Source organism: Alligator sinensis, unplaced genomic scaffold, assembly GCF_000455745.1.
Source record: "Alligator sinensis unplaced genomic scaffold, ASM45574v1 scaffold753_1, whole genome shotgun sequence".
In the NCBI taxonomy this organism is placed as follows: domain Eukaryota; kingdom Metazoa; phylum Chordata; order Crocodylia; family Alligatoridae; genus Alligator; species Alligator sinensis.
Genome location: NW_005842625.1, coordinates 528,102 through 539,996, shown reverse-complemented (window position 1 = coordinate 539,996; position 11,895 = coordinate 528,102). Strand labels below are relative to the sequence as shown.

At 38.8% G+C, this 11,895-nt stretch overlaps 1 protein-coding gene across 6 annotated transcripts in view; it reads right to left on the bottom strand.

The window, feature by feature from the left end:
* Positions 1-1,193: 1,193 nt before the first annotated feature.
* The window catches only part of WDR26 (WD repeat domain 26), a 42,318-nt gene continuing 31,616 nt past the window's right edge, over positions 1,194-11,895 (bottom strand). For 3 of the 6 annotated variants that reach the window (XM_006033364.3, XM_006033365.3, XM_025215140.1), the window contains 2 exons: positions 7,620-7,805; positions 1,194-6,052 (listed from right to left, as the gene is read on the bottom strand). In XM_006033364.3, the coding sequence (XP_006033426.1) occupies positions 6,027-6,052; positions 7,620-7,805 (212 nt within the window). In that variant the 3' untranslated portion in view covers positions 1,194-6,026. Of the gene's footprint in view, positions 6,053-7,619; positions 7,806-10,076; positions 10,137-10,944; positions 11,110-11,895 lie in introns of those variants that run through there. The other 3 variants (XR_003096164.1, XR_003096163.1, XM_025215141.1) reach the window with 3 other exon arrangements.

Sequence of the window (11,895 nt, the reverse complement as noted above, 5' to 3'; positions counted from 1 at the left end):
GGGGGGGGGGGGGGGGGGGGGGAACAGCCCAAACATTTGTGTGTGTCATTAAGGTTTTGCTATTTTCCACCCCCTGGGGCTGAAAAAGCTAGAAATGATCACCTAGTTTTCAAGATGGTTTTCCATGAATAGGAGGAATGAGAGGTACAGGGTAGGTTAGGTACAGAGAGGTTAGCCAGTTTTAATAATAATAAATGCTATTATTCTTATTAACTCTTTAAGAAGGTTATTCTTTTTTTTTTTTTTTAGCAACAAGTGTTAGCCCATTTCCACAGACACGTTAAACATTTGGAGAAACAACTGCATAATACATGGGAGATAGTGGTGGTAGCTGCTGATGGGAATAGGGGTATATGTTAGTTAAGGGATCCCTACCTCCAGTGCTTAAACAGCAGCTTGAGTCACCAGCCTCATTTCATATAAAAAGGGACAGATGCCTTTGTGATCCGACTCTTAGAACCAAGCTCTTGCACTCAGCATGTGCTTCTATGCTTGTAAACAGGAGTAATATTTATAGATACCAAGGAACAAAGCACACTACAAACATTCAAGGAACAGATGCTCTTGTAACATGAATAGGCCCCAGGTAAGACCCTTGAAAGTAAAGCACTTCAAATCTCAAAGTATTATATAAGTACAAGCCAGGTTAAGTCTGCGCAAGCAACACAGGGGTCTACATATGGGCAAAGTTAGATACATTCAGTTTAAGATGCGAATAAAATTTTCCTCAATATAAAAATAGTTAAAATAATGCACTGTCAAGGCCAGAGGTGAAGTGGGTCATCCAAATGGCAGCTATGTGACTGAAGTTGAGGAGACTTAAGAACTGTTCAGTCCAGTTATTCATTCTGTTTATTGAATTGAAAGAAAGGGAATACAAACAGTTAAGTGCTGTGCACTGACATGGAAAAAGTGTATTTTTTTAAAAAACCCTAATAAAAACAAAATCAGAAGTTAATGTTCCAATCAAACAATTTTTGAAGATGTTTAACATACTACACATTTATAAAATAAAAAAAGTTAAAAGGTGTACTGTAAATAATTAGTAAAATGAGTGAAAATAAATACGAGACCCAACATTCTTATGTTTTTAATGTAATATAGCAAAGAAATTTGAACTACTTAATATAATCCGAGAGTAACAAAAATCCAGAAAGTTTAAGAACGCAATCCTTTGAAACATTTAATATCAGTCCATAGCAAAGTCATTACATACCAAAAGCTCTAAGTGTTAACTAGTTCCACCACAACTCCATAGAAATTTTGACAATTTAGAAATTTTGAGATCAACAATAAAGTTCTTGTCTTGATCTCTACAGCTTGGTTTGTAAGTACACACATGCTTTGAGGATCCATTTTTGTTCCATACATTTTCGAAGAGCCAATAACTTTTTCCATCTGTGCCTAAAAATGTTAAGATTCAGATCTAGCACGTTTACCCTAAGAATGAAAAATGCTCAAGTAAACATGGGGCACATTGAATTTAAAATTTATAAAAATATACTGGTATTAACCAAAGTCTTGAAGTCAGAGAACACTTCACACACACACACAATGTGGCTTAAAGTATGCAGTAAACATGAAGAGTACCTAGAACACTTAGTTCTTTGTCTGTTTATGGGACACACACACACACACACACACACACACACACACACCCCCCATTCATACTACATGGGAAACACATTCACACAGTTTTATTGAATTCAGGTCATCTGAATTCAAAACACAGGAAATGTGTTTATATTTGTGTTTCAGCAACTAGAGGCAGCTACTGTAGCAGTTCAAAAACACTACACAATTCAATTAAGTCCACCCTGTTCAAAAAAAAGTGTCAAAGTGTTAATGAAGTTTTTCTAATCCTCTTACAAATTAGCATTTTCTGAATAAAATGACAGCCAATAATGGTCCTGAGCCAATGTGGGTTTTTAAGCCATAATATAGGACTGATGCTCCTTTTTAATAGTTGTTCCAAACTAAGTCACGTTGAGGCAACTTGCGTGTTCTGGGATATAGATATGAACACAGGTCTACTGAAAGTCTGTCTTCTCCCTTCTCCCCTGCCCACTCCGCAAGCTACCAGTCAACAGAAATTCTACTGTGAACTAGACTTGTGTTGTCCCCCCCATCCACCACCACCTTGTGCATATAAAATATATTAGCTCAACATAGGGCAGTTCTGGTTATGTCAGTTCTGGTTTCCATGAAGTATCCTAAAGATTTTTTTTTCTTTTAAAAGGTGGGAGTGTTGTTTATTGATGTGATGAGATGCCATTAGACATAAAACACTCCGCTTAAGCAGATTGGCTGTATTAAAAATTACTGGCTTGAAACCAGGCTGAGAAGTTACTGCCAAGAGTTTAACAGTTCTCTAGCTTGCATCTTTGTCTACTTGTAAAGTTACTACATTCACTTTGTTTTAGATTTGAAGAATTTATATTAGAAAGGAGGGAAAATGAACAAAGTTATGTTTTTCCAGAAGGAGAGATTTGTAACAGCTTATTTCCCCTTTCGTGCTCCATCATCTCTCTTAGGAGTTACTTACCTGAACAGCTCAGGAGCATAATTCATAAAAGGTTTGCCCTGCTAATAAGCTGTAGCTATTATGAGTTGTAAAACAGCTACAAAACAGTATCAAAGGCAAAAATAAAGTAAAATACAAGTTTATAGTAGGTTCTCCCAGGATTATAGAATCAGTAACTAGAAATAACTGATCATTGAAGGCAAGTGTCTTGAACTTGCTCTAACCCTTAAATCCCAGCTTGGGAACATTTTTAAGCACATGGAAGTTAACGCATTGCAGATGAGCAAATAGCATTTGCTTTTTCCATTGCCAAAGTCTCATTTTTTTTTGGTCTATGTGCAAAAAGTATTAGTACTTTTCAATCCATGTAATGAATGTGTGATGACACGTTAGAAATAGTTTAGGCCAATCTCTTGTAGACTAATCCTAAAGCAGTAGCTATAGCTGCATCATTCACTGTCTGTAGGTTTACAGCTAATTTTGATATCAAATAATGTACCATCAATTTTTGTCATGCAGTCTCCTTTCTATCAATTTCTGCAGAAGTCATAGAGGCAACACAAAATGTTGACAGGAACCTTAAGAAAAATTCTGGACATAAACCACTCCATCTGATACATAAGCCTTTCATTTATATTGCAGTCACATAACTAAATTAAAATGAAAAATAAAAACGTGTACTTCTCCTTAGCTCCTCTAAACTGTTTTCTGTATATTTTAAGAGTATATACTGACTTTTAGAGGCTTGTAATTCTTGGGTTTGGAGATGGAGGGGAGAATGTTTTTCTAACAAATTTAAATTAATATTCCTAGATATGTACCCCTATATAAAAAAAGGTAGGTATTGGCTAGATGTGCCTCTGTAGCTTTTACTGGCTGTAGGATTCCTGCTATCAGTTTTTACAGGTAGTATGCTACACAAACCCTGTGGAAGGAATTTATTTATTTATCTATCTAAATAAATAAATAAAAACAACAAAAAAAACCACTTCTGGGAATACAGTAGGAGCTTTGGCCTGCATTCTTTATGTGCTCAAAACTCATACAAAGTTAAGGGCAACATGGGGCAAGCAAGCAGTGCCAGACTGGGCACCTCATCAATTAAATGCACCACGGTAAGTAACTCTGGTAACTGAACATCATTATAAAAGAATTAAAGTTGTAAAAAAAACAAAAACAAAAACAAAAAAAATCAGGAGAATGTCATGCTCTAAAAGTTTAAAAATACCACCTTAACATATGTATTTAACATAATACATATGAAGCTTTGAAAGTAATGAATAATAATATTGCTGCTGCTAAACAATTATACTGTACTTCAAATATGTAAATGCTGTATACAAATTTGGTTTCAAATAAATTCTGAGTCTCAAAGAAGTTATAATAGCCTAGGGTTTTTTTCCCCCTCTCTTGCCACAGGAGGAGTCATACTGCAACTGTGGCAAGAATCACAGAATGCTGGTCTAAAGAATGAGCAAGTGGGGGGGAGGGAGAAAATCCTAGTTTTTCATTGTTTAAAAAAAATAAAATTAAAAAAAAAAAAATCTATGCATCCTCATGTTCCAGGATTATTAAATTCTCACAGTGCAATTTTAAAGCAGATTGTGGAAAGCTGAAGAAAAAAAAAAACTAGATTGAGGATATGCATATGCTATGCAGCCCTCGTTGCAGTTTGGCAGTACCACAGAGAGGAATAAAACTGGTTAGCTTAAAAGGTTCATCTCAGCAAGTACACAGAAAATGGGATTTAAGATTAGACACAAGCATGAGAAGAACCTGTTAAACAGCCATAATCTGTTCAAATCCATCCTGCTTTGTAAACCTTAGGAGAATCCATTTGGTTTTCTTTCCCTTTAAAAAGGGAACCAGTACTGTGCCATCTCTCTCATTCTTGTTATCCAGCCATGAATGTTTCTGTCTTTCCATGGACCCTAGCAAAGTTATCCCTCCATCCAACCAATGACACACTAGTGTAGATTCACTTAGCTTCAGTAGGAAACAGCCTCATCCACTCCTTTCTTCACACCTTTCATGATAGCAAGGAAGAGGGCATGCAATGTCTTATTTCCAAACAGTCCCAATACTACCCTTACCTTCCAATTAGAAAAAACGGAATTCAAAACCATACCATGAACCAAATGCCGAGTAGTGCAGAAGCACAATAGAGATACCAGGCCATCTGTTTATTTTAAGAAGCATAAAGTACTCAAACTAAGTGTTTTTACACAGGAAATTAAATGAACCATTCCTAAAATGTCAGGTTATTCCACAGCACCAGTTCAGAACAAGATCCAAGAGAGACATTTAACCTGTAAACTTTAAAGTATATTCTCAAAAATCTATGCATTTGTTAATCAAAGGCTAAAGAAAATATTGCAGGTGTGTAATTCTTCCCTTAACCTAAAAAGGGAAGTTTTAAAAATGTACTGAAATTTGAAAGGTCAGGTACTCTTATTAAAATTACAAAGTAATCATTTGTTCCAGCTCTTTCCTAATATTGCTACACAAATTAAATATATGCAAGAAGTTTATTTTTATGTAATCCAAACTTTGTCCTGTTTATTAACCTAGTAGTCTCATGCTGCAACCTGATGTTTCTTGCTTCTAAATAATCCAATTTCTTCATTAGGATGGGCAATGAGGTTTCTCTTTTAAAACAATACTTTTTGTAGCCTGTGTAAAACTCCTTACAGCCACTGCTTTTGGCCAGGTCTTGCACAACACTCTAGAAGAACATTAATTATACTGCATTGCACGACACTTTTTAGGCTGGTTTAAATTCCAAATGTATACAAATGAAGTCATTTTTATCCTATAAATAATTTATTTTTTAAAAAATTGTGCTGTTTACCCCTTTACAGGGCAACGAGCCATGTGAAAAGTACAAAACTTTTTGTCAAATGTGATATTGAGTGCTTTTGACATAGTTCACTTGTTTATCACCTGGATTTATATATACTGCGCAACGGGCAAGGCTAGAATCCATGAACCAAGCTGCAAAGATCTCAAGCTAAATAAGGCGGAGAGAGATTTAGAGAAACAAGAGAAGGAAATACTTTCCTATCCAATGTGTACTCTTCAGACTAAAGCACTCTTTCTATCAAGCCTTCTAAACTGTTAAATAAAGTTTTCCAAACAAGCATTTAAACTTCATTACACAGAAGAGCAACAAGAACAGTAGCCCGCCAGACAAAAGGCAGGAGGGAAAAAAATATATATACTGAGTTCAATGGTTAGCCTGAATGTAGCACAGTTCTTCACAACCGATGGGGGGTAATTCAACACGGTGTCCAACAACGCTCTAAACGACGTGCTTCATCTCAACTGGTTACTATGAAGCAAGGTGGTAAATGTTTGGCCCCGATCGGGCTTCAGAAATGGTTCTTTTTTCATGACGAGCATGTCTGTCCAGCTATCAATCATGTTTGTTTGCACCAAATCCCAAGCCATTTAAAATACGACTAATTAAGTTAAACAGAAGTCGTCTGCTCCAAATTCTCCATCAACTATCCATGCTACTGCATTCCTCTGAGCAAAGACAAGATGAAACAAAGGGGGAAAAATATTACACTTTGAAGTATTTTTACGTCCATTTAAATACCTGTATTACAAATACAAATTCGCATATACTTAGATAAAAATATAGAAATAAGGTTTTACTACCATGCAATGGAGAAAGAGAGAACTGGCACTCCCTTACATAGAACTACTCTCTCCAGTTCCTTTAGTGTATTTAATTATACAGCTTCTCACTTCATCAAGAAGTATCCGTGATAGAAATATAATTGCTAAAAGGTGTTTTGTTTTGTTGATTTAAGCATAACTTGTTCTCCTCTCAGGATATTAATGCAGGGTATTGGAAGGAAGTTTTGTTACTGAACATATGCTACTTAATGAAACAGCAATACAATGAAAAACAAAGTAATGAACTGGAAACTCATCCAGCATGGCAACATTTTTTTTTAAATTGGCATCTCACTATTTAGCCCTTCAAAGAAATAAGGCTGTATGTCCCCCTTAACATGCTTTAATTATATCACATTACCAATACTGCTTCACTTGGATTTGGGGAACATCAACCTTTTGTAATTAACATGTTTTCACTGTTTGCCATATTTTAAAAGGTTCCTGAAGCATAAGAAAGTGAATCTAGCTGTTCCCAAGTATCATGCAGTTACTTAAAAGAAATCCACAGCACTGAAAGTTCTATCCCTTTCCTGTTATGTTATACAAATGTTTTCTTTGGGATGGGGGCTGGAAAGGAGCCTGAAATCTAATAGAAGTAGGGTCAGGAAAGAATGAAAAGAAAGGAATGGAAACATTGAGGACAGGAAGTTGGAAAATATTTGGAGTGGGCTGGGACTGAAAACAGTATATACTATCCCACCTTTAAGTCCGGAGACATAGTTAGCTGATTAGTCTCAAGTCGGACAGAAGGCTGGGCAGGGTAACACTTTAGAGACTAACTGGTTCAAAGGCATAAGCTTTCATAGGCAGTGGCCTACTTAATCAGACACTATGAACGGAAGTAGGCTGTCCCCTACAAGAGTTCATGCCTCAGAATCAGTTTCTAAGGTACCGCCCTGCCCTGCCTTTAAGTCTAGGATTTATTTAATTTAGGCCATTACTACTGGATGGAAGTCTACAACACCTACCTGATCAGTAGTTTCAAACAGATGAGCCACAGACTGGATGGCTGTGGACCCTCTCACTGAAACAGGCAGTTCTTTTGGACACGGTTAAGTGGTGGCAAGAGTGGGGGCTTGCAGTGCCATAACCTTGGCTGTACTAGGTCATTGGTTTGGGTTTTCCAGAGGGGACATCCTTGCAGTTCACTCCACCTCCATACTGGAGGTTTAAAATGAGAACTGGAAGGCTCCAATGGCTTCACTAGTGAAGTTTGTGGAATACGCATACTGATGATTCTGAAGACGACAGAGGGTTTTTTGTTTTTTCCCCAGAAGAGGCAATGGTTCCGTCCAAAACCCAGGAGCTATTAAGTGTTTCATGTTAAATGATGGATCCAAAGCAACTGGCTGGGAGTCCATTTCACTTGCATAAGCCCCTAGTACAATCTGTACACAAGCAGTTTTACCTTCAATATCCTGGTTGTCTACAAAAGGTGCTGGTCCCCATATTCTAACAGTGCCATCATCGGAGGCGCTGGCCATCATGGATGGAATCTGTGGGTTCCAGCTGACACAGTTAACAGTACGTGTGTGCCCTGTCAGCTCCGCGATTGGCAGCTCACTACGTTTGTGCCAAATGTAGACTTTGTGATCTAAACAAAACATTTGTTTTAAGAAGCAGAATGAGAAATACTGAATTAATGGTCTTTAAAAAAAAAAAAATTCAGAAGACATGAAATTTAAACTCTTTCACATACACATTTAGTTCTTAGATATCAACACTGTATAACCTCCCCTACCCTGCATATGCGCACACATGCACACACAGACTTTCAATGTTACAAATTCTAAAATTAAGGCCCTGATGAACCTACAGCAACAAGGTTTTCCTTTTAATCTAAAAGTAAACTGATCAAGAAAACATGGGCAAGTCTCATTAATAAACAAGCCTTGCAAGTCTAGTGGGATCACTAACTGAATGAAAGAATTTAATTGCAATCATACAGCTGTCAAAGTATGGATAAGACAAATCATGCTCCTCCTAAATAAAAGGATATGTATGTACTTGCAAACTAAGCCTAGAACAACTGTTGAACTACATCTTAAACTTTACATTTTTATTATACCACTGTATCTGAAATATACACCTTAAAGAACTTATTTTAACATAAATATTTTGAAACAAACACTCCTAAAGAGCCAGCAGACAAAGCCACATCTCTAAATCACTAGAAGATGCACCTTAATAATAAAAAGACCTTCAAAGTTCTAGCCTCCTTAATCTATTTCTTTCTAAATAGTTTCACAACAGACTCAACTAGCTTTGGCTCAGCAACCCCCTACCCACAAGGGTAAATTGTGAACAATTACTGACCAACCTTGATACCAATACTTCAAGACCCATACACTGAATAAATTGTGAACATTTCAGGAGCCACCACCACATCTGAAGGGCAGAGATGCCCCCCCCTTTGTCCTTCCCAGCAGTATAATTTGAGGAACAGTAATTGGTGAAGTGATCCAATGGAGTCTCAAAATCACACTAGTCTAAATAAAATGCAGTTCATTATAGAGTAACTGGTTAAAAGATATTCAGGCAACTGTAGACTGACAGTCTGACAAACATGTGGATGGAAGTTGTTACTTAGTGCTACACCAGACCCCATCCCAAACAGATACAGACAGAACTACATGCAACATCTGCTCAGGAACACATGCACTACTACTAGTATTTCCAAATTAAAATCTTCAAAAGAAGAAACTATGGCAACATTTCAGCTCTCACATCTAATGCTGTTCTGAAAGCTTAACCTGAACATTTGAGCAGCCTACTTCCTCTGCCTCCGAACCCCTTAAAAACAAAAACAGCCACAGTCTCTGGACCTACCTGCTAGAACAAGATCAGGTAATTATTTGATAAAACAATTGCTTTTTGCTTAATCAGCTCATTTGAATAAAACATCACTGCATTAGAGAATTTGCAACAAATACGCCAGCTTGCATTTACATTTCACACTCCTCAATTCAGGAGATTAAGGCCTCTTGATAGATATGACATTTGTCAAGCATTGTATGCGCGAGAGTAACATACCACATGCCGCAACAGTTTATCCTTAGATAAAAAGTAGCCCATCATCCACAAAACTGCTCACTGAAACTACAACTTTGTTGTGTGGAAGCATCCACCATAATTTTAACATATGGCCAGCTGGTATGCAACTATCTGTGATGCAATAGTTACATGTAATGCGTGACAAATGCAATGTCTGCTACGGGCCTAAATATTAGGGCTGTGCGAAGGTTTAGTAGCCAATTTGATTCGGAGGAGATTCGGCAGCTGAACCCCCGAATCCGAATCGAACTGGGAGACTCATTAAAAGGTCTGAATCGAATCAGAAGCCCCCAAATCGACTCAGAGATTTGGAAGGCTTTCATCAAACAGAAACTGAGAAGACGGAGGGGGATGGGGTGATCTTCCATACAAGGAAAAGGCTGAGAGGGGTAGGGGAAAGACTGCTCTGATATTGACATTTGTAACTGGCCAGTGACTGTGATCTTTCCCCACACACACACACACACAAAAGTGATTGGTCTCTCTCTCAGTTTTGCTTTCAACAATTTGATGTGCACTTTCACAAAAACCCCTGCCAGGGCTGTTCTTGGGCTGGGGGTGGGGGTGCAAATCAGGGCGACTGCCCTAGTTCCTGCGCTTTGGGAGGCCCTGCAGAGCCAGGCAGAGCAGCCACAGAGACTCAGCACCACCACTGGCTTTGCATCCAGCCACTCAGCAACCCCCCCTCCCCAAATCTGCTGCTGGCTGCTTCGTGTCTGGGGCATACGGGGGCAGGGCCCCGCACAGGCTGATTTGCCCCGGGCCCTGCACCCTGCTCAGGTCATCTCTGACCCCTGCACCTATCTCCTTGAAACTTGGCAGACTTCATACCCTCAGAAGGGGCTACCATTCCTGCTGTTTTCATCCGAATCTGCAAAAAAATGACAAAGTTATAGGTATTGTAGTGATGCCCCATTATAGTCTATGGCCAAATCTCCGAATCTGCACCAAACCTCTGAATCCGAAATCAGCCAAATCAAATCAGGACAGTGATTCAAATCACTGAATCGAATCAGTCCTTCCAAATCGGCCGAATTCGAATCCAAAGCGAATACTTGCTGCTTCGCACAGGCCTACTAAATATCTCTTTTCTGCACAAGTGACGTATGTGTGTGGGGGAGGGGGGCATGTGCCCCCCAGAGACTGGCCACCACCAAAGTTGCTGCCAGCTTCTGAGGGCAGTCGCCACCCCCCTCCCCACCCACTGTTGATGAGGCTGCTGGCAGCTGTGGGCGGTCCCCGCTTACTGCTTGCCACTCCCCAACCCCCTTGCTGCCAACAGTGCTGTGGCTGCCTATGGCTTTGCTGCCGACATCACTATGGCGGTCCCCACTCGCCGTCACCATGGCCCTGTCGCTGGCACTGCCACCACCCGTGGGTGGTCACTGTGCCCGCCCCCAGCCTCAGAAGGCACGTGTCGTTTATGCTTTTCTGTGTTTAAGAAAATCCATGAGCCATTTGCTCAAGGTGGTACACTCAAAGTGTAAAGACAAGCCAGCATCTTGGTATGGGACAGGATGTCTTTTTTTGTTTTAATTTAAATGGAAAAAACTCAACAAATGAGCCAGACTGATGCAGAAATCAAATTTTTTTTTTTTTTTTTTTAAAGTAAAAGAGGCCTCATTTTCTTCTTATTTGTGCAGATAGTAGAAAAAAAGCCTACCTAGCTGACAACATACCTTAAATTTAAGAGGTTATGACATATTAATCTGTTATTTTTTGTACTTAGACTTTCACAGCAGCCATATTTGCAACAATTCAGTGCAAAGAGGCAAACAGCCTCAGGCAGTCCGAATCTAAATTAGGTGCCATCAGCTTCAACTACAGCTGGGTAGTTTTAGACACTGAAAATGAAAAATAAAAAAGCTGTTCTTAAGATGACAACTTGGATAAATTCATTACCACATTCATGTTAGATAGTCTGTCAAAAAAGTGAACTTTCACAAAAAAGGGATTGGTGTATACCCACACATGCACAAAATATCATGAGAGCTCAACACAGATTCTGAACTTTCTGGTACATAAGCCCCAAACCAGGACTCTGACTTAAAGAATAAAAAAACCCAATAAACAAATGAGGATGACACTCATCTATCCTTCAACTGATAAGGGGTGGGGTGGTTTGGTTTAAATTTCAAGAGCTTTCTTGATACTTTCCAAGAAGAATAGGAAAATTACCTTAACATGCTGGCCAAGATTTCTACCTTCCAAAAAGGCTATTGTGAGCTACTGAGTATAAATAGCAAGTACTTAGTTGTCTCAGTCACTGCCTACAAATATTGTGCCTAAAACAGGGTTCAGCATCCTCAATTCCCACTGAGGTCAATGGGAGTTGAAAGCACTTAACTGCTCACAAGACTGAACCAGCTCAGAGCAAGTTCCATTAACTACATTCTATTCTTACCACAGACTATTTACAAGCCATAACAAATCCACTATAGTTGCTATGTCATTGACTGAAGACTTCGAAACTTTCTTCCTAGTCTAAATAGTCCTATCCAAGTTGAGATGAATGCTCTCCTAGAACCAGAACAATCTAACCACACCTGATAAAATACCAATCACATTTAAGTTATTCACTTCAGAACTACTTTGGTTCTGTACACAATGCAAAGTGTCATGCCCCGCCC